Here is a 23,660-nt window from a genome sequence, read left to right as displayed (position 1 = left end):
TTATGATTTCTTTTGTTTACGATTAATTGTTGGATATAAGGGAGGGGGGATATTTGATGAAAGCTATAATTTGATGATATAATAAGTAATGTTAAAGTATAAAATGATTATATTTTGTGTTATACTTGTGAGTTTTAAAAAATGAATAAAGATTTATTTAAAAAAAAAAATATTTTTTTTAAGAAATATGAATAAGAATTATTCCCTACTGCTCTTTAAATGAGAAAACGCCTCTCTGCAGATATCTGTGACCCTATCAATGGCCCACTCTCCTGTGACCCCCACCAAATGCTTTCTAGTCCACTGACACTCTGACGGTGCACTGCTAACACTTCCCTTGTGCTCTAGCATTAAGGGCTTGCAAAACTTCACCTCAATTTTGTCAGATGCTGGGTGCTGACTTAGCACGAGCTGGTCACACTCTTGCTTAAGTTTGTTGAGGTCCTTTTCTTTCACCTCCAGTTGGCTCATGAGTTTCTACAAAGAGAACCACAGAATGAGAAAACACAAACGTGGCAGCTACACATCTCAGGCCAACAGTGACTAGCGTGCATGAATATCTGAATGTTGTTCTGGGGCCTATGAGAAATAAATGAACACAAACAACCTCAGCAAAGAGAGTGCAGAGAATGAGTTTCTCCCTCTCCTGTCTCGGTGGTATCTCCAGGGAAGAGCTGAGGCACACTGGTGGTCAGTATGGGAGAAAATGCACTACCACTATTTGTGCTTCATCTGTTCTCTGAATAAATCAAGGACCCCGGTCTTCAATGCCATTAATCCAGTCCCTTTCATGAATGCTAAAAAGCCTATATTAAGAAAGCTGAGAACCTGATTTGGACACCCAACGTTAGGAGGAATTTCAGCTGAATGTATGAACTTACGTGTCAATGTCCAAGTTACTGCAGACAGTGCCTTTTTTTTTTTTTTTAACACCAGCTACAGTGATCCAAAAATATCCGGTTATTCAGAGCCACTATCCAGATAAGGCGGTTAGCTCTGGAACTTATCTTGATAATGGCAATATTGAGCCTGTATCCAGATAACACAGAACAGGAGACTGTCCTGAGTTATCCAGATAAGTTATCCGGATAAGTTTAGGGACCACCCTATCTTCACCCCAGTCCTATCCACACTGTGTAGAGACAGAGGCACTGTTCAGAAAGGGTTTATGAATATCCCGGACAGCTACCCTTATCTGGACAGCAGAAACAGTTATCTGGATAACCCTTAAGTTTTGGGCTGAGAAATCTTCAAATTCAGGTGCCTAAAAGGAGACTCTGAAATGTAAGCTTTCTGTTCTTCCCCTACATTTACACCCCAGTTAGGCGCTGAGTGCCTCACTTACTTCCTTCATCTTGACTCCACCCCATGGCCTTAATCTGCCATGCCTACTTTTTAAGAGTCTACAGTTAAACACTTAAGTGAAAGTTTTCATTTCTGCAGATCTATGCTCTAAACTCCTTAAGGACCTCGTGTACTAAAATGCCAAAATATTTTCACATAAAGGATATAGTGCATTAAACAGTGTAAAACACTAGACTAGAATATGTGCAAAAATGCAAAAAGACTGTCAATTTGTGATATTTTGCAGATTTTTTTTCTCAAATTTTTAGGCTGTATTTCTTCAGAGTTTCACGAAAGGGAAAATCTTGTAGCAAACTCTGGAATGAAGTGAACTTCATGCAAAAGTTTATGTAAATTTCTCACAGGTGAGTTGCTGAGAAGCAAATTCATGCTAAGTTGCTTATTCATGAGCCAAAAAACACACACAAAAAAATCATAGGTCTATTTTTGCCAAAAAAAAAACCCAAACAAACCCCAAAACAAAACACTACACCAAAATTTTAATACAGTATAAAGAAACTTTCTCTTGCATAGCTGGTGGCATTCTAGGTAAAACCAACGAAAGCAACTGAAGTGGAGTCATATCTTGGACAACTCATATCTGTACACCTTTCAGAAAGGTTTCTCAAACTTTCACTGGGGCCCAACTGTGAGTCAGGTTTTCAGGCTATCCCCAATGAATGTGTATAAGATATTCTTAACACTCCACTTTATGCAAATGGAGAGCCTAAAATCCAATTGGCTGTAAGCTGGAAAGGAAGGGTTTGGGAAGCTCTGCTTTGAGAACACAAATGCCCCCTTCCTTAGGGGATGAAGAAGCAGTCTTCATGGCCTTGAAAAGCATTAGTCTTCAAACATTCAAAATACTCTTACCCAACTGTCTAGTTGATATGGAACAGAAATGATAGAAAATAATATCTTTGTAAGGAGCACAGTTCTCTCTGATTCCAACTTAAGGCTGAGCTGGTGCAAACTTACAGAGAAAGACTCCTGTTTCCTGGTAATGTCTGTATTTCTGTCACTCCAATCATAAAGAAGCTCTTCCTCCTCACGGTCGTTGATCCACATAATCTCTCGGGATGTTGCTTGGATGATAGCTTGAAGCTGGCGCAGCTGATCCATTCTTTCAAAGGATGCTTTCTAACAGGACATCCAAAAATAGCACAAAATGTCACAAGAAAAGGGTCCAAAGAGGGGACATGAAACATACAAGGTCAGATGTGGCAAAGAGTTTCTACCATTTCGCACCTAGGAGGCCCCAGGAGATACATTTTTCAACACATAGATACATTACCCTCATAAGGAACATGACCTTGGGTTTATGTTTAATACAACTGAAATCCACTTTATTTCAAACTATGCAATATGCAAAATAACAATTATGACCAACTTTGTAAAGTGCTTTCTCAGCACATGAACGCTGATCATAAAATAATCAGAAACCGTCACATCATGGTAAGTGACCCAGACTCTAGTGGAAATAACCTGTCCCAAACAGATTAGATCTCCTAAAATTTAAGTTGTATTTTGCACGTACCAGTAAGGCATCGTATTCTTCTTCCAGTTGATAAATTGCACTTTTCTCACGCTAAATCAAATAAATTGGGGGGAAAAAAAAGAAAAGACACATTTTCAGCATTATGCAAATGAATAGGGAGATTGTTACACTTATTAGGCTTCAATCAAAGGGATAAATATTCAAATGGCAGCAGTCAGTGTTGTTTTGTCTGCTGCCGGCATGATCCCCATATTTTCAATCCCAAACCATGTCCAAGCACTGGCACTGAATATCAGGGCAAACATGACCAGCTAAAACTAACTGGTTAAGTGCCACTGAATAGCTTCGGTTAGCCCCAGGCAAGTGATTTAAATGATTAGGAGCCTCTCCTGGCCATTTAAAACACTTTAAGGCTGATTCTATAAAGGGCACCTAACTTAATTGGCAAAATACCCCTAATAGCATCAATAATTGGTAAAAAAAAATTAATAATAATAATTGCATGATAGGCACCTAATACCTATGTGGGCGTTTCTATGACTTAGGCGCCGCTAAGCGCAATTCTCCAAAAACTTAGGCGTCTGAAATGTAGGCCTTTAAAACCTTTGTCTACATTTCAGGTGCCAAGTTTTTACATAGGCGTCTCTAGCAGCGATTCTGTAAATGGCGTCTCAGTGTGATTGGCATGCAGCTGGTGCCATTCTCTTAGGCGCAGGTCGATTTAGACACCATTTATAGAATCAGCCCCTTTTAATATTGACCCCGATTATGTACTCCGGCACATCCCACTGCCTTGCAGAGTCTTAGTCCTGCTTTGGTACCATTAGGTCATCCGAGTTTTCTGGATGTTGTTCTTCCAGAAATGCAGCTGAAAAATACTGCAGGACAATTCTGATCTCTCTGGGTCAAACACTGGCAGAGGGCATCCGCTCAAACTCAAGGGTGGATTTTATGGTGACATCAGGAAATACTTCTTCACTGAAAGGGTGGTTGATTAATGGAATGGTCTTCCACGTCAGGTAGTTGAGGCCAGTAACGCGCTCGACTTCAAGGGACGATGGGATAAACATGTGGGTTCGCTCCAGGGAAATGCTTAGAAGGAGGGTTCTTGTTGAGGGAGGGTTCTTTGAGTGGGCAGACTTGTTGGGCCGTCGGCCCTTTTCTGCTGTCATACTCTATGTTTCTATGTTTCTATCTGGATATAACTATACAAAGTAGGGTAGCTTTCCCCAACCTATGATTTTGTTATTAGTAGCACTTTGCACTTTGTATTACATGTTATGTTAGATTTTAAATGTAGATGAAATAAATTTTGTTAGTTTTTAGGATATGAACTGAATTAAAGAAATCAATAAATTAAATATTTAATTATTTTTATTTTATGGTAGTCTTGGTATAGCATTTTAAAGAACTGGATATAAACCAATGTCGGCTGAAACAGCTGGTGTCCTACATGCTAAGTCCTCATCCTTGATTGTATATTCAGATGAAAGATGGGCCAAATAGATCTATACACTGAAAATATTTTCAGGTCTAATTCTAGAACCAGGAGGACCCTTGATGACAGCACAATCATCTTTCTAAAACTTGCTATTTTATGACTACGCAACGTTAATGCCCATGAAATGTTCTGTATTAAGGGAAAAATACTGAGAACTAGGCCTTGGGTTTTAGGGTAGAAACAGTAACAGAAGTATTAAACAACTGCACAGTTACACAATGGCAGTGAGATGTTGGCTGCTCCAGTATATGAGTTAATCCCAAGTCTTAGAAGGCATCAGCTGCTCATTCCGAGGTACAAAGATGAAAGCCATACATATGAGTGATCCTCAAAATATTCCCGTAGCTTTATTTTTTTAACACTATTTATTAAAAATATAGAAACATAGAAAATGATGGCAGAAAAGGGCCATAGCCCATCAAGTTTGCCCACTCTAATGACCCACCCCCCTGACTTTACTCCCCTAGAGATCCCACATGAGTATCCCATTTTCTTTTAAAATCTGACACGCTGTTGGCCTCAATCACCTGCAGAGGTAGTTCGTTCCAATGATCGACCACCCTTTCGGTGAAGAATCACCATGAAACTTCCCTCCCATGATTTTCAGCGGATGCCCTCTGGTGGTCGAGGGTCCTCTAAGTGGTACATATGTCCATAAATGAGCTCTTACAAAATACCAAATTAGTGGAAAAGTACAGACCATGATTGGAATTTAGGGAGGATCACAGGTAAAGTGCAGAGTTATGAGTGTAAATTATAGAATTCTTTCTGTATATCATTTACATGCATGCACAAGCACTTACAGCTGGCTATAGGGATGATGTAAGTGAATGTGCATCAGTATACACCCATTTTCAGCCATTTGCATTAGTGTTCTATAAAGAAGAGTCAGCACCTACTTTTCCCTATAGAAGAGGCTTACACAGGTACTATAACCAATGCCTTTAGAATTACCAATCATGTGGAGATTATTGTTTTCTTTGAAAAGTAAAGAGATGGAAATTATTGCTGAATTCAGCATGCCAAGGCATTTTACCACAGTAAATCTCTGTACTGCATCTTTACTTCCCCCTCCCCCCCAATGGAACATTTTAAGGAGCAAGTAGATGCTGAAGAAAATCAGGGTGGAGTAACAGATACAGACTAAGCACATTGCATACTCAAGAAAAATTAAAGTACCAGGTCTGCTTTGATCTTGTCCAGCTCCCATCGATATTCTGCAATGGCGTTGTGCAACTTCCTGTGGTTGCCAATCTGCTGTTCTACAGACGTTGCGTCGAAACCCCAGTCCACTATTTCCATCTTTCGCTAGGGATAGAGTTATAAAGCAAACATCAAGCCTTCCCTTTGCAATAAACAATGCGCCTAACTTCCAGCACTGTTTACAGAATCAGGGCCCAAGTGCCTAACCTTACACTCAAATATTTCACTAAACTCATACATTTAGAAGCTTAAAAAAAGTGTGTGGTAACAGGGGCCATTATAAAGTGGGGAAAGACAGAGGGATGTGCAGGACCTTTCTTCCCTTTCAGGCCGGGTCTTTCAACGCACTTGGGAACCATTTTGGACAAGTATGACCCCGCTGGCGCGTAGCTGCCTGCTGAACTGTTGAACCCCTGTATTCTGCTTTCTTTTGTTATACCTGCTTTGCTTAATTTTGTATACTTTTCATTGGATGAGATGTACTTGGAAGGAGGACCCTGGGGAGGGGGATTTTATTCTTTTGGGGGGGTTGTGTTGGGATGGGGGGATTTATTCTCTGGGGGGGGTTGTTCTCTGAAACACTGAGCTGGATTGTATTTTGTTTGCTGCTTGTCTGTTGGTTTTGTTGAGCTCAATAAAATATATTTGAATATAAAGGGGGAAAAGAAAAGTATGGCATTTAGCACTGATTTTCTGCACTGGGCTCATAAATCTAGGCAAACGAATGACAAGCCTATATTCATAAGCATAACATTTAAGCTCCTTACAGTAAGATGAATTTTCAGCTGAAAACTCAGGCTCCTAAGTTTGGCTGAAAATAGGACATAAATTTAGGAGCTTAAATTAAGAAGCACTGCTTTTTTAAATATTGGGTCAATCTATTTTAAAAATGACCTTTAATATAAAAATGCACCATCGAGCCACACCACATACCTTTTGCTGCCTTATGAAAGTGATGGTTTCAGTAGTGACCCGCTTGGTGTACTCATCCCAGCCGGAGCCGCTCTGAGAGGAAAACCCACCTCCCTTTGAACCTTTCCGCACACGAGGCCCATGGATGGCTTTGTAAAGAGCTCGCATTTGCTCCTGAAGCTGGAGGAGTCTGGAAAGATATACAAATTAGTCAATTAACATCAACAATTGTTAACAGCCACTGCTTGCTCTGGATTGGTACCATGGAATGTTGCTACTCTTTGGGTGTTTGCCAGGTACTAGTAACCTGGATTGGCCACCGTGAGGACGGACTACTGGCTAGATGGACTGTTGGTCTGACCCAGTAAGGCTATTCTTATGTTATGATTGTTAATAGTTTGTTAAATGCTGAAAACACAATTATTTGTAGATGCATTTCTTTGAGAAATTGATTTTATGTAAGGATTGAATCTGTTTGCGTTGTTCTAACCCTGTTCTGAATTTTCTAATATTTTATGTATGTAATTATTTGTAAACCGTTTTGGAATAAAACGGTATATAAATTTTAAAAATTTAAAAAATAAGATAAATAAATATTTGCCTGTGGATCTCAGAAATAACATGCAATTTTGGACATCAAATTTGGTCATATTCTCTTTTGTTTTTCACAAGATATAAAAGGAGAAGTCATCAATGTATTTTACCACTAACGTGCTATTTTTAGGACAGGTCCGCCCATAAGATCTAGTTACTAGTAATTGGGGTTAACAGTAAAATAACCTGTCTTAAGAGTAGCCCACATTGATAGGAGTAACTTCTACCTCAAAATAGCAGGATGATAGGATATAATACAGTATGTCAATATTTCAAAGAAACAGCACTTAGTAGGATAAACTAAAAGGAAAGAAACTAAACCCACCTATTACTTTGGCAACAATTTCAAAAGGTCAAAAGAAATGAGAAAGATTTATCTGTGTTAACCCTACATGGACACCCCAATGGTTACTGCAGAGGCTTTGCAGTTACTGCACATTAGTAAACGTGGTCCTGAAGAATTTGTAATCATTTTTTTAAAATCAGACTCTTGAGAAAGATTGAACCAGTCTTAGCATTTATAGCTCCTTTGCAAGCTATTTCCTACACAGAACATGGACTTTTTTTTTTTTCTTCTTATTTAGAAAAATCCCCAAACTAGCTATCTCTCCTTCTAACGTTTCCCTTACCTTTTGTGATACATGTCACACGGCTGCCCCATCTGTCTCATCTCCCTGATTATTCCCTCAATGATTTCCATCTGCTCATTGGCCACCCCAAGGCACTCCTCCAGATCTCTGTTCCGAAGTAGATGGGACCCATCTCCATAATTCAATTCCTAGAAAAAAAGCACAGAACCCGGACATGGGAAGGTTTTCTCCACCAGTACACGGAGATACACACATTCAACTGAGGTGCAATTAAACTTTTTGGATAAGACATGAAGGTACTGCCATCACCACCACATGCCGTGGCTTCCGTTATGCCTCTAGCATAGAGAGCAACTGGCAGGACCACAGAGGTAACAGAACTATTTTATCTATATAATGCCAATGGGGGTTTTTTTTGGAGAAAGGAATCTCCAGGATGAAGTGTTTCTTAGGTTTTAATCCCCTCCTCTTCAGGATCTACTATACTGTGTATCAGCGTTCACAGGTAGTTGACCGAGAGGCATTTTCAATATGACATCCAATGCCATGATTGGACGTTTTGCGGAAGACACAAAAAATAAATCTAGTAGTGAACATGACCAATTTTGAAACCAATAAACGTCTTTTTGGTTTCGAAAATGGTCATTTCTCAGATGTGCTTGTCTCAGTGTGTCTATCTTTTTGAACCACTTTTGAAAAAAATACCACCCACGTCCAAAAGAAAAATGCATAAAACAAGCCATTGGGAAGTAGAAGAGGCCAGCATTTTTAGTAGACTGGCCACATTAGACATCCCAGTAGAGCACCCTAGGGGGCAGTGCAGTGAACTTCACATAAAAAGGTCCAGGTACACATTTCACCATATCCCCCTTATAGTGTATGTTGAGCCCTCCAAAATCTACTGGACCCAACTGTATTCCACTCCAAATCACCTATATGAAGGTATAGTAGGATTTGGATGAACTGTGGCTGGCTCAAATATTCCACCATAAGTGTAGTTGTTAGAATGGGATATGGGCTCGAGTCCTCACCTCTCTGTTTGACTACACTGCCCACTAGGCTAGTCCAGAACTTGATTGTTGCTCTACTAGGACTTCCCATAAAGCACAGTTACTTACCGTAACAGGTGTTATCCAGGGACAGCAGGCAGATATTCTTAACACATGGGTGACGTCACCGACGGAGCCCTCGGTACGGACCTTTTTAACTAGAAGTTTCTAGTTGGCCGCACCGCGCGTGCGCGAGTGCCTTCCCGCCCGACGGAGGAGTGCGTGGTCCCCAGTTAGGATAAGCCAGCTAAGAAGCCAACCCGGGGAGGTGGGTGGGACTTAAGAATATCTGCCTGCTGTCCCTGGATAACACCTGTTACGGTAAGTAACTGTGCTTTATCCCAGGACAAGCAGGCAGCATATTCTTAACACATGGGTGACCTCCAAGCTAACAAAGAGGGAGGGGGGATGGTTGGCCATTAGGAAAATAAATTTTGTAACACAGATTGGCCGAAGTGTCCATCCCGTCTGGAGAATGCATCCAGACAGTAGTGAGTAGTGAACGTGTGAACTGAGGACCAAGTGGCCGCCTTGCAGATTTCCTCGATGGGCGTGGAGCGGAGGAAAGCCACGGAAGCAGCCATAGCTCGGACTCTGTGGGCCGTGACAGTTCCTTCCAGTGAGAGACCGGCCCGAGCGTAGCAGAAAGCAATACAGGCAGCAAGCCAATTTGAAAGTGTCCGTTTGGAGACAGGACGACCCAAACGGTTGGGGTCGAAAGACAAAAAGAGCTGAGGGGCTGTTCGGTGAGCTCTGGTACGATCAAGATAGTAAGCAAGGGCACGCTTACAATCCAGCGTGTGCAACGCCTGTTCCCCAGGATGCGAGTGAGGCTTAGGGAAGAAGACGGGCAGCACAATGGACTGGTTGAGGTGAAAAGCTGAGACCACCTTGGGAAGGAATTTAGGGTGGGTACGCAAAACAACCTTGTCATGGTGAAAAACAGTGAAAGGTGGGTCGGCAACCAGTGCATGTAGTTCGCTAACCCTCCTGGCAGAGGTGATGGCAATTAGGAAAAGCACCTTCCAGGTTAGAAGCCTGAGAGAAGTTGTGGCAAGAGGCTCAAACGGAGGTTTCATAAGAGCTGAGAGAACCACATTCAGGTCCCAGACGACAGGAGGAGGCTTGAGAGGCGGTTTGATGTTGAAGAGGCCTCTCATGAATCTGGAAACCAGAGGATGAGCCGTGAGAGGTTTTCCGAAAATAGGCTCATGAAACGCAGTGATGGCGCTGAGGTGGACTCTGATGGAGGTAGTTTTGAGGCCAGCGTTGGACAGAGAGAGCAAATATTCCAAGACAGTTTCCACCGCTAAGGAGGTGGGTTCCTGATGATGCCGGAGACACCAGGAGGAAAATCTGGTCCACTTCTGATGGTAACATTGGAGAGTGGCCGGTTTCCTGGACGCGTCCAAAATGAGGCGGACCGGTTGAGATAGGTTCTCCGGAGAGGTCAGCCCGAGAGAAACCAAGCTGTCAGGTGGAGCGAAGACAGATTGGGATGTAGCAGAGACTGATGCTGTTGCGTAAGTAGAGTAGGAAACACAGGAAGAGGAATGGGCTCCCTGGAGCTGAGTTGGAGCAGGAGGGAGAACCAGTGTTGGCGAGGCCACCGAGGTGCGATGAGAATCATGGTGGCGTTGTCCTTGCGGAGTTTGGACAAAGTCCGCAACATCAGAGGAAGTGGAGGGAAGGCATACAGGAACCGATCCCTCCAATCGAGCAGGAATGCATCCGGGGCCAGACGGTGAGGAGAGAAGAGTCTGGAGCAGAATAGGGGCAGCTGATGATTGTGAGGAGCTGCAAAGAGGTCCACCTGCGGAGTGCCCCATCGAGCAAAGACGGAGAGCAGAGTCGGGGGGTCCAACGTCCACTCGTGGGGTTGAAGGATGCGACTGAGATTGTCGGCCAGAGTTCTGTTCGCCCTGGATATAGACCGCCCTGAGAAAGAGATTGCGGTCCGTGGCCCAGGTCCAGATGCGCAGAGCCTCCAAACAGAGGGGGCGAGATCCGGTGCCGCCTTGCTTGTTTATGTAGTACATGGCGACTTGATTGTCCGTGCAGAGGAGGAGGACTTGAGGGCAGAGGAGATGTTGGAACGCCTTGAGGGCGTAGAACATGGCTCTGAGTTCCAGGAAATTGATGTGATGACGACGCTCCTGTGGGGTCCAAAGTCCCTGGGTGCGTAGATCTCCTAGGTGAGCTCCCCACGCATAGGGGGACGCATCCGTGGTGATGATCATAGAGTGAGGGGGTAGATGAAAAAGTAGACCCCTGGAAAGATTTGAGGAGTTCAACCACCATTGGAGAGATTGCTGAAGAGATGATGTCACAGAGATGGGATGAGAAAGAAGATCCGTAGTCTGTGACCACTGGTTGGCGAGAGTCCACTGAGGCGTGCGAAGGTGGAGACGTGCCAGAGGAAGGACATGCACCGTCGAGGCCATGTGACCCAGGAGGACCATCATCTGTCGGGCAGGAATGGAGGGATGCATGAGCACCTGACGACAGAGGTGGAGCAGGGTCCGCTGACGATCGGAGGGGAGAAAAGCCCTCATTAGTGTGGTGTCCAGAACTGCTCCAATGAATTGAAGTCGCTGGGTGGGAAGCAGATGCGACTTGGGGTAGTTGATCTCGAACCCCAGGAGGTGGAGGAGAGAGATGGTGTGATGAGTAGCCTGTAGCACAAGTTGAGACGTAGGTGCTTTCACCAACCAATCGTCCAAATAGGGGAACACCTGGAGGTTGTGAGACCTGAGGAAGGCCGCTACCACTATAAGGCACTTGGTGAAGACCCTGGGTGAGGAAGCGAGGCCGAACGGTAGCACCTTGTACTGATAGTGATGGTGCAGTACCTGGAACCGCAGGTAGCGGCGAGAATTTTGATTGATGGAGATGTGAGTGTAGGCCTCTTTGAGGTCCAGGGAACATAGCCAGTCGTGTTGAGAAAGAAGAGGGTAGAGCGTGGCAAGGGAGAGCATTCTGAACTTCTCCTTGACCAGACACTTGTTGAGGTCCCTGAGATCGAGAATGGGACGGAGGTCTCCCGTCTTTTTGGGTACCAGGAAGTAGCGGGAGTAGAATCCCTGCCCCCTTTGATCTGGAGGTACTTCTTCGATGGCATTGAGAAGGAGGAGGGATTGAACCTCCCTCAGGAGGAGGGGGGTTTGAGATGAGTTTGAAGCAGACTCTACGGGAAGGTTGTCCGGAGGTAGAGTCTGGAAGTTGAGAGAGTAGCCGTGGCGGATGATGTTGAGGACCCACTGGTCCGATGTAATGATTTCCCAACGGCTGGAGAAAATGGTGAGACGACCTCCGATGGGTTGTGGAAGAGGTAGCAAGGGTGGATGACTGGCTATGCCCTGGAGAGAAGAGTCAAAAGGGCTGAGTTTGTTTAGTAGGCTGAGGAGGCTTAGAGGGTTGAGAGGCCTGAGATCGAGCCTGAGCGTGATGTTGCTGTTGACGGGGCCGCCTAGATTGCTGGGGAGGCGGATTGAGTGGCCTGGCTGAGAACCTCCGTTGATAAGATGTTTGTGGCCGATAAGGTCGGGTAGGCGGTGCCTTCTTTTTCGGCTTGATCAGGGTGTCCCACCTGGTCTCATGGGCAGAGAGTTTCTGGGTGGTGGAATCCAGTGACTCTCCAAAAAGCTCATCCCCGAGACAGGGGGCGTTGGCCAGACGGTCCTGGTGGTTGATGTCCAGGTCGGAGACTCTGAGCCAGGCCAAGCGACGCATGGCTACAGCCATGGCAGAGGCCCGAGAGGTGAGCTCGAAGGAGTCGTATATCGAGCGGACCATATACTTGCGCATTTGGAGAAGGCCAGAGATGTGCTGTTGGAATAGCGGGACCTTGCGCTCAGGTAGGTACTTCTGGAGGGCAGACAGCTGTTGGACCAAGTGTTTGAGATAGAAGGAAAAATGGAAGGAATAGTTGTTTGCCCTGTTGGCAAGCATGGCATTTTGGTAAAGCCTCTTGCCAAACTTGTCCATGGTCTTACCTTCTCTGCCAGGAGGGGTAGAGGCATAGACACTGGAGCCCTGAGTCTTTTTTAAGGTGGATTCCACCAGAAGGGACTCATGGGGCAATTGAGATTTGTCGAATCCAGGAATAGGGATGACACGGTAAAGGTTGTCCAGTTTACGGGGAGCTCCCGGTACCGTGAGGGGATTTTCCAAGTTTTTGTAGAATGTCTCCCGTAGGATGTCATGCACGGGAAGCTTGAGGAACTCCTTAGGAGGTTGCTCAAAGTCTAAGGCTTCTAAAAAGGCTTGGGACTTTTTGGAGTCAGATTCCAGGGGAAGGGACAGAGCAGCAGACATTTCCCTCAGAAATTTAGAAAAAGAGGACTGTTCAGGTTTAGAGGTGGCATCAGGTGCCGATGGTTCCTCATCAGATGAGGAGGGATCCTCCTCGGTACCGAGAGGAGTCTCCTCCCATAAATCAGGATCCCTGACCTCTGGTGCATGTCGGGACACCGGGGTGGAGGGTGCGGTGTGGCGAGTCTTGGACAAAGATTTACCAGAGCGCACCGAAACGGTACCAGGGGAGGACGATCGGCGTCGTTCTCGGTCCCGAGAAGAGTGCCGTACCGCCTGGTGCCGAGGAGGATCCACTGTGGGTTGAGAATGAACCACTGGATCATCATGAAGTTGTTGGGCCGAAAGGATCGGCATCGAGGTGTTTACCGGTACCGAAGGAGTGGACACCGGGGGCTCGGTGCGGGGCTCGGGCCGGTCTGGTACCGGAAGGAGCGGTGCCAGGATAGAGGGTAGCAGTTGTTCAAGTTGTTTCTTCAACTGCTCCTGAAGCTGAGTTTGTAGAATGGCCGAGATACGGTCATCTAGGGGTGGCATCGGAACCGCTTTCTTTTTCTTCGGTTCCTTGGATGCCGCTCCACGCCCCGGCGATGAGGAGGCCGATGACGAGGCACTCACCGATATCGGGGCGGAGCGTTTACGGGACCGGTGCGATGCCGGTAGGGACGGTGTCGCCACCGTAGCAGGAGGGCGCTCGAGGGAAGAGGAAGGCTTCTTAGCCGGCTTACCTGGCGCCAGTGGCGCCGATGCGGGGTCGGTCGGTGTCGAGCTTGACGGTGCCGATTTTTGCGGTACCGCCGTTGAAGGTGAGGAATCCATCGCCGACTCGGTGCCGAAGAGAAGGGTTTGCTGGATTCTTCGGTTTTTAAGAGTTCGTTTTTGCAAAGTGGCACAGCGGGTGCAGGAGTCCGCCCGATGCTCCGGACCCAGGCACTGCAAACACCAATTGTGTGGGTCAGATACGGAGATCGGGCGTGCACACCGCTGGCACTTCTTAAAACCGACCTGCGGGGGCATGAAGGGGAAGATAGCCTCCGCAAAATCGAAGTCCGAGGCCTGTATAATGGCAACAGGCCCCGCCGGGGCAAAAACGAAAGAAACAGGAAAAAATCAAAGTTTTTTTTTTTTTTTTTTTTTGCAATTCAAATAAAAAGGAAACCCGAAGGTAGAGGGAGAAAAATTTAGAACAAAAGCGCGAGCGGGAAGGCAAAAAGTGATTTCAACGGCCGTTGAAAAAATACACGCGTCTTCTTCGCTCCGCGGAAACGAAGAAACTGGGGACCACGCACTCCTCCGTCGGGCGGGAAGGCACTCGCGCACGCGCGGTGCGGCCAACTAGAAACTTCTAGTTAAAAAGGTCCGTACCGAGGGCTCCGTCGGTGACGTCACCCATGTGTTAAGAATATGCTGCCTGCTTGTCCTGGGATAACATATGAAACTATCACATAGGCAGGTATGTACTAGAGGTCTGCACGGGAACGGGGATTATGGGAATCCCCCCCTAGGTCCACGGGACTCCTGCAGGGATGGATAATAGTTCTCTGGAGTTCCCACAGAAATGCCAGTCTACCTTTCTTCCAAAGTTCCGTCTAAGCTTCTTCAATCCTTCAGCACACCAGTTGCTGATTGCCACTCACATGGGAGAGCTCTGTACATCCACCAATTAGAGAGACAGAGCTAGAGCTTGATGGCCAATCATGAGCACTTTCTTGTAGAAGTGCTCCCACATTGGTGGATGTGCAGAGCTCTCCCAGTAGTGAGCCTTGGCGCGAGATCTCCCCTCAAGAATCTCATTGGCTCAAGCCTGCCACCACTCACTGTGGCTGGGCAGCATAACTGTGCAGCTCCAGAGCCAGACTACCCTGCATTAAACTGCTTCAGCCCAGCAGGTACCCGAGAGGGCATAGGATGAAGTTAAGAGATGATAGGCTCCGGAATAATCTGAGGAAATACTTTTTTACAGAAAGGGTGGTAGATGTGTGGAACAGTCTTCCAGAAGAGGTGGTGGAAACAGAGACTGTGTCTGAATTCAAGAGGGCCTGGGATAGGCACGTGGGATCTCTCAGAGAAAGAAAGAGATAATGGTTACTCTGGATGGGCAGACTAGATGGGCTATTCGGCCTTTATCTGCCGTCATGTTTCTAACATTAAATATGTAACTTAAAAAAAAAAAAAGGGCAGAGTGGGAGAGAATTGCTGCACCGTGGCATCTTCTTTCTGTTCATCAAATTCTGCCTTAAATCTACTTTTTTGGGATAGCATTTTGTTGCTATGCCAACCCCACCCGACTGGGGAAAGGGAGGGAGAAGGGGTATTGGTTTTATGCCTGTTCTGGCAGATGCCTGACTTTGGGCTCCTTTTACTAAGGTACGCTAGCGTTTTTAGCGCACGGAGGATATTACTGCGCGCGCTACGCAGCTAGAACTAACGCCAGCTCAATGTGCGGCAATTCAGCATGCGCTATTCCGCGAGTTAATGCCCTAACTTAGCTTAGTAAAAGGAGCCCTTTGTTTTGAATTTTCTGTAAAACTCAATTAAAAACTAAAATCAAAACTGTCAGAAGCAATTGCTGCTTTTTATGGAGACAGGTCATTTTTATGGGGAGGATGGAGGGGATTCCTCGTGGGGACGGCTGGGGACGGAGGAGATTCCGGTTGGAAATGGCGGGGATGGGCAGAATTCTGGCAGGTACGGATGGGAACGAACAGGATTCTGGCGGGGATGGGTGGGATTTCTGTCCCTGTGCAACTCTCTAGTATGTACTGTTTCATTCACATCTTTGGGGGTTTGGGGGGGGGATCAGTGACCCCTGGAGGAGTATGTGTGTGTGGGGGGGGGGGGGGGAGTGGTGGCATGTCTTCATTACTCCAGTGGTCATATGGTCAGTTTCAGCACCTTTTTGGCATTTATTCTTTATTAAAACAGGTTATAGTTTACCCTGGAGAAGCGGAGACTGAGAGGGGACATGATAGAGACTTATAAAATCATGAAAGGCATAGAGAAGGCGGAGAGGGACAGATTCTTTAGACTAGCGGGGACAACAAAAACAAGAAGTCATTCAGAAAAACTGAGAGGAGACAGATTCATAACGAATGCAAGGAGGTTCTTCTTCGCTCAGAGGGTGGTGGACATCTGGAACGCGCTTCCCGGAGAGGTGATAGGACAGAGTACAATTCTGGGGTTCAAAAAGGGACTGGATGACTTCCTGGAAGCGAAGGGGATAACAGGGTACAGATAGAGGTTTACCTTACAGGACATTGAGCGAATAGGGTATGGATATTTTAGGTTAGGTAGGGAACACTTTCAGGTCATGGACCTGGGGGGCCGCCGCGGGAGTGGACTGCCGGGCACGATGGACCCCTGGTCTGACCCGGCAGAGGCAACGCTTATGTTCTTATGTTCTTATGATATACCGCTTTTCTTAACAATTGTTGTCCAAATCAAGGCGGTTAACAAAGTTAGAATAATAGGCACTTTAAAAACTACCCTCTCTGTCCCAATTGGGCTCACAATCTAAAACTAAGTGCCTGGGAGGTCTAGCCCCAAACACTCAGACAATGTTTTTTTAAAATGTTCACTTATTGCAGAAAAACATCCAAATCGTATTTATTTATTCAGTTTTCTATGCCGTTCCCTCAAGGGAGCTCATGCATTTATTCAGGTACTCGAGCATTTCTCCCTGTCTGTCCCGGTGGGCTCACAATCTATCTAATGTACTTGGGGGCAATGGGGGGATTAAGTGACTTGCCCAGGGTCACAAGGAGCAGCAGGGGTTTGAACCCACAACCTCAGGGTGCTGAGGCTGTAGTTTTAACCACTGCGCCACACTCTACCTGCCCAAACTATGCCTCTAACATGCCCCTTGAAACCTATGTACAAAATACATTTTGTACATAGAAAATTGGAAGGGTTCGGTGAAAAAAAACGTCCATCTGCCCTTTTATGGCACATTTTGGACAGTTTTTATTATTGAAAATGAGCCCCTTTGTGTGCCAGCAATCCCCGTTTAAACACCAGAGAGCTGATGCCAGAGGCTTTATGCACAGATTAGCTTGAATTTTGTGGGCATAGCATGTAAAGAGCTATGTGCAAAGCCTTAGATAGACACCTGCACAGCACTCTGTACAGAGACAGTATTTGGTTATATGGTTACGTCAACAGGTCTCGCATTACCAATTCAGAAAAACGTTAAGACACACTTCCTCTCTCTTTAATCCTATCATTTGTTGACCATCCATAAGAATCTTATTGTAAATTGCACTGAATCCTTTTTGAAATTTTCAGGATATAAGAAATTGTATGGTACAAAAAGCATAGAAGAATAACAAGTTCAAACAGGGGGCAGGCACTGACTTTAGCATAAGAAGAGCCTCAGCCTTGGAATTAATCACTTTGTTTAGTTTTTCTGCACCAGAAAGACATGACATGACCTTGGCGAATAAATGCAGGCCTGCCCATCCCAGATCAGCAGCAAATCTCTCTGCCTCCCTTAGCGTTTGCTCCTAGATCACTGAGCAGTTTCCCTTCCTGGTGTCCTGATGCTTTGGTACTCAAAGAGAAGCAGAACAAAGGCAAAACCAACAAGATCTACAGTGAAGGATGTGAATCAAAAACAAGGGAAACTGCAGAAGCACGTACAATGATGCAGGCTAAATTTATTTGTATAAAATAATTGAGTGTGGTTAATAATGCCACCTTAAAAACAAACCTAGGGACCCGACACGGTCCGTGTTTCGGTTAACACGCCTTCATCAGGGGTCCCAGGTCAATAAGGGATCAAATAAAACCGCAAACAAGAAAACAGTAAAAATAACCCGTAGCCTATGAAAGAGCAAACATCAAGGAACAACCCGTGTGTGAACTCCAGTGTAGCAAGTAAAAGAGAAGCAAACACCAGACACCTGACTGACCCATCACTGGACACTACAGACCAGCTGAATTAGCCTGGAGAAGAGAGAAGACAGACAGACAGATTGGGGGATCTGAAGCGCCAACAGTTTAAGGACAGTTTATTCCTGCATCCTTTTTCTGCCTAGGTAGATTAGGTTAATAAATTGAAATAAAACAAACAAAAAAAAAAGAAAAGAATTGATGACGACACCTTTTTTTGGACCAATGATACATTTTGGACTCAGTTCTATAAAATTAGGTGCCAAAATTTAAGTGCTATGCTATAGATGGCACTCATAGTTGGGTACCATTTATAGTACAGCATTCAGTGCTGGGATCCACACCAAATTTTAGGCATGAGGATTTGTGTCCACCGAATCCTGGTGTAAATACCTGCACCTAAATTAGGTATGGATCGCCCAAATTCTGTATCACTGCACGCAAATCCTAGAAATGCCCCGACCCAGCCATGCCTTTCCACATGAAAAAATTTACACGCACATCTTTATAGAACAGCGACTATAAAGACGTGCACATAAATTCCAATTATTACTGATAATTGATTGTTAGCAGCCAATTACTGGTGCTAATTGACTCATTAGGCAAATAAATTGCACATACAATTTTGAGTGCCATATATAGAATTGGGGTTATTCTGACTAGCTTTCATGGGTCGGAACCGTCTTCTTTAGGTTGGGACTCTCCCATGTAGGCACACATGCCATGTGGTCCCCAACTAAGCATGCCACTTTATCCATGTGTCACCTCTGTAGCATTTCCTACACTTCTGTGTTTAAATAATAGGTCACCTGCTTCATGACTGTGGAGATCGATGTTCAAAGGCTGTTTTGCCTAGTTCAATTGTGAAACCTGATGTTCAGCGGGACAAACTCGGATAGTGCCACCGAATATTTGGGCAGATGCCATGGCAATGTGCCGGGGTGATCCAGGATGAACTTGGATGTTATCTAGACACTGCAGATACTCATACCTGTGCTGCACGTCTAGATCACATATATTGCAGTCCTAGCTATGCCCAATTAGCTATCTGGGTACAGCTTGAATATCCAGCCATACCAGATAACTCCCAGGCACTGCCAAATATTTGAATATCCAGTATCGGAATGAGAATAAGTACCAGCACTGAATATCTGTGACTATTACAGCCCACAGTGGTCAGAGCCGTCAATAACACTGACCATGGAGCGCTGAATATTGTTGTGTAGGGAGAGTGTCTTTAACCAGACACCCACCTACACTCACTCAACTCAACCTTAAGCTCAGTAGTCTTTAGCATAATGTTCAAATTCTATTTATTAGTGTACTAGCACACTTTTCCCTCTAAAATAAAATGTTGATGTTGGTACAGTTTGCGTGACTGCTGTGATTCAGTTTAGAGAGCGTAGAGCAGGGGTAGGGAACTCCGGTCCTCGAGAGCCGTATTCCAGTCGGGTTTTCAGGATTTCCCCAATGAATATGAATTGAAAGCAATGCATGCAAATAGATCTCATGCATATTCAATGGGAGAAAACTGGGATCAATTATCATAATTAGCAGCTTGGTGCTACAGAGTGTGATAGATAGGGATCAGTCATTAGAAGGAGAAGAGATAAATCTTTAGCAGGGTGTGGCACAACGGATAGAGCTACAGCCTCAGCACCCCGCGGTTGTGGGTTCCTGTCCCATGCTGCTCCTCATGACCCCGGGCAACTCACCTAATCCCCCAATGCCCCAGGTACATTAGATAAGAGTGTGAGCCCACCGGGACAGATAGGGAAAAATGCTTGAGTACCTGAATGTAAAAAAAACAAACACTTAGGCCATAAGTGGTATATAAATACTTAAAAAATAATAATAAGCTTAATAGGAGGGGATCTGATGTAAATAGAAGGGTAGTCTATTGCAGATTCTGGGACCCAGAGATTCAAAGGTGGTCTTGAATAGCTTTTTCCATTGAACCTGATGAGGGAAGGGGAAGGACAACTTAAGTCATTGTGTCTTCTTGCGCTATGGAATGATGTCCAGAAACTAGTCCTTTAGAGCAGTGTTCTTTAACAACCGGTCCATGGACCAGTGCCGGTCCAAAGAAATTTCCTGCCGGTCCACAAGGCCAGCACGTGCATCAGGCCCAAAACAGCGTTTTTCAACCGCCGGTCCATGGTGCGATCGATGCGGCGTTATCTTCGAACCAGCTCCCTCTTCCTAACTGATTCAGTGCACAAAGCCACGGGGAGTGGCTCCTACGGGCATCCTGTGCCTGAACCGGAAACCTTCTCTCTGACGTTGCAACGTCAGAGGGAAGGCTTCCAGATGAGGCACGGGATGTGCAAGGTGCAATTAGTACTATTATGGGGGAGGGGTCTGGGGTGGAGATTGGGTAGAGATGGGTGGGGTCTGGCCCACGACTTAGCCCAGTGTTCTTCAACTGCCGGTCCACGGACCGATGCCGGTCCACAGAATAATTCTTTTATTTCTGCCGGTCCATAGGTGTAAAAAGGTTGAAAAACACTGCTTTAGAGTTTTCACCACAAATCCCTTTATAGACCATGCAGGTAATCTTGAAGAGAGTTCTTGGTTTCATCGGCAGCAAGTGCAATTCTCCCAGAGGTCATTTTTGCTTAAAGCGAGGGATGTAGCCATCTATTACACCCAGGGCCGACTTAATCATTGTGCCAGAATGGAAGATGCCTTCAGGTAAAAACTGTGAAAAAGGTGTGACCTAAATCCAAACCCCCCTTTCCCCCCTTCTTGAACATAGTAAAGTGGTCCCATCTCCATTTTTTTGTAACTTCTGTGCTGCTTTGCGTGAACAAGGTCACCAGGAAGAAGAGCGTCACCTTGTTGCAGGCAGAAACAATCCTTTAGCTGCCATCAGCCCTGCAGCTGATGAATTGTCATCTTGCTCAGAGGACTGAGGAATAAATTCTTAGCTTATGCTAAAGTTGCAAACCCCAGCAAAAGTTTACAAGAGCTAGCATTCTTTCTTGTAACAACCGCTGTAGCCTTGCTGATAAAGTAGCTCCCTCCTTACCTCATTGATGCGTTTTGATTTCCGAGAAAAGAAGCTCATTTCTTTTAACCGATATAGGCCTGTAGAAAGGGGCCCTAGCTAGAAGCCCCCTCAGCCTTAGCTGCTGTTGCTAAGGGCATTCTAATGTTCATTGTAAAGGCACTGTATTCGTTGGCTGTCTTCCCAAAGGAATCACAGTCCACTGCGATTGCAGTAATAAAACGCTGTTACTGATTCTCTCTGGTTCCTTTCTTTCTGTTTACACATGACAAGATGTCTCTCCAGGAATATGTACCCAAGTGGAAAGGGTTAGGGCTGCTACTGGTGTACTGATCATGGCATAGCTGGTGGGCAAGATGACCACTTGGTAATTTGTCCATTCAGCCTCAGCACCCTGAGATTGTGGGTTCAAACTCTGTGCTGCTCCCTGTGACCGTGTCATTTACCGTATTTTCACGCATATAACGCGCGCGTTATACACAGTTTTTACAAACCGTGCATAACCTTGTGCGTTATACGCTTGAGCGCGTTTTACAAATTTTTTTTTACATAGTTCCCCCCCCAACGTCCGATTCACCCCCCGCAGGACCGCTCGCACCCCCACCCCGAAGGACCGCTCGCACGCACCCGCACCCCAACCCCGAAGGACCGCTCGCACGCACTCCCACCCGCACCCCTACTCTGAAGGACCGCTCGCACCCCCACAGCCTCCCGACCCCCCCCCCTCATCATGTAGGAGAGTCGGGCGGCGACGGGAGAGTCGGGGCAGCATGCGCAGTATACGGGTGTGCGCGGTATATAAATTTTTTTTTACAAATATGTCAGTTTCCCGCGCGCTATACCCGTGTGCGTGTTTTACACGGGTGCGCGTTATCTACGTGAAAATACGGTAATCCTCCACTGCTCCAGATATATTAGATAGATTGTGAGCCCACCAGGACAGATAGGGAAAACGATCGAAGTCTTCCACTTCAGGTTATTGAGGCCAGCAGCGTGCCTGATTTTAAGGCCAAATGGGATAGACATGTGGGATCTATTCACAGAGAAAGGTAGGGGAGGGTCATTGGGATGGGCAGACTAGATGGGCCGTGGCCCTTATCTGCCGTCTATTTCTATGTTTACCTGTATCTAAACTGCTAGGATGCTAGGGTGCATAGGAAGAGGTATGGCCAGAAGGAAAAAGGAGGTATTGATGCCCCTGTTTAAGACTCTAGTGAGGCCTCATTTAGAATATTGTGTACAATTCTGGAGACCGCACCTAATTAATTTGTAACATCTTTTAACCATTGTAAACTGCATAGAACTTCACCGTCCTGTGGTATATAAACTGTTGTTATTATGTTTCCAAATTATTTTTATCAACTGCCAATATAAAGTAGTTTCTGAATAGAAATTTCAAAAAGCTCACACTTTTAGCAGTCTGTGTCCAAAAGCCAAAAGTCTTTACAAAAACACTGGAGAGTTCTAACATGTGGCATTAAACTAAAGTATACACCAGGGATAGGCAATTAATTATCCCAAAGGGCCACAAAAGAAACTGGGTCTGTTTTGGAGGGCTGGACCAATAGGCTGATCTCAATTCTGGTCCACATTAAATTTATCTCTTTATAAAAAGCAGCAAATTGTATGGTTTTGATTAGCTGCTACTGTTAGATGTTACGATTAGGCCATGAAAACGTGAAACAGGCTTAGTAAAAACACAAACAGTTGTATTGCGTGTACGAAGTAGAATTATTATGTTTGATTCCTAATTTGCCATTGTTCTCATGTGCGCCAGTCAGAGACAGCCAAAGGGCCGGCTGTGCCCAGGTCTGGTATAGACAAATGAGATTTTGCATAGAGCTGGTGTAAAGAGAATAACTAACAGGACAGTGATACATGTGGGAAAGAGGAACCCGAACTACAGCTACGTGATGCTGAGTTCTATGTTAGGAGTCACTGCCCAGGAAAAGGATTTAGGTGTCATTGTTGAGGATACGTTGAAACCCTCAACTCAATGTGTGGAGGTGGCTAAGAAAGCAAATAGAATGTTAGGAATTATTAGGAAAGGAATGGAAAACAAAGATGAAAATGTTATAATGCCCTTGTACGGCCGCAACTTGAATACTGTGTGCAGTTCTGGTCGCTGTATCTCAAAAAAGATATAGCGGAATTAGAAAAGGTACAGAGAAGAGCAACAAAAATTATAAAAAGGGATGGGACGACTTCACTATGAGGAAAGGCTAAAGCGGCTCTTCAGCTTGGAGAAGAGATGGTTCGGGGTGATATGACAGAGATCTTTAAAATACGGAGTGGAGTGGAAAGGGTAGATGTGAATCACTTGCTTACCTTTTCCCAAAATACTAGGGCTAGGGAGCATGCGATGAAGCTACGAAGTAGCAGATTTAAAACAAACCGGAGAAAATATTTCTTCACACAACGTGTAATTTAACTCTGAAATTCATTGCCAGAAAATGTGGTGAAATCAGTTAGCTTGGCAAGGCTTAAAAAAGGAGTCCATAGGCAATTATTGAGATGGCTTGGGGGAATCCACTGCTTATTCCTAGGATAGAAACATAGAAAATGACGGCAGAAAAGGGCCATAGCCCATCAAGTCTGCCCACTCCAACAACCCTCCCCCAATCTACACTCTATCAATCGTCCCCCAAGCTGCCCTCCTCTATGCTACCCTCGTAGGGATCCGACATGGGCATCCCATTTATTCTTAAAATCTTGTATACTGCTGGCTACGATCACCTGCTCCGGGAGCTCGTTC

At 45.4% G+C, this 23,660-nt stretch overlaps 1 protein-coding gene across 3 annotated transcripts in view; it reads right to left on the bottom strand.

Annotated features, from left to right (window-relative positions):
• The window catches only part of DSP (desmoplakin), a 138,447-nt gene that overhangs the window by 70,471 nt on the left and 44,316 nt on the right, over positions 1-23,660 (bottom strand). For all 3 annotated transcript variants that reach the window (XM_033934732.1, XM_033934733.1, XM_033934734.1), the window contains exons 3-8: positions 7,682-7,830; positions 6,480-6,648; positions 5,523-5,651; positions 2,882-2,932; positions 2,323-2,484; positions 373-477 (exon numbers count right to left, since the gene is read on the bottom strand). In XM_033934732.1, the coding sequence (XP_033790623.1) occupies positions 373-477; positions 2,323-2,484; positions 2,882-2,932; positions 5,523-5,651; positions 6,480-6,648; positions 7,682-7,830 (765 nt within the window). The remainder of the gene's footprint in view (positions 1-372; positions 478-2,322; positions 2,485-2,881; positions 2,933-5,522; positions 5,652-6,479; positions 6,649-7,681; positions 7,831-23,660) is intronic.

The sequence above is a fragment of the Geotrypetes seraphini genome, chromosome 2 (assembly GCF_902459505.1).
Source record: "Geotrypetes seraphini chromosome 2, aGeoSer1.1, whole genome shotgun sequence".
NCBI lineage: Eukaryota > Metazoa > Chordata > Amphibia > Gymnophiona > Dermophiidae > Geotrypetes > Geotrypetes seraphini.
The sequence above is the reverse complement of the archived record's forward strand: the minus strand, read 5'-3'. Positions and strand labels throughout refer to the sequence as shown.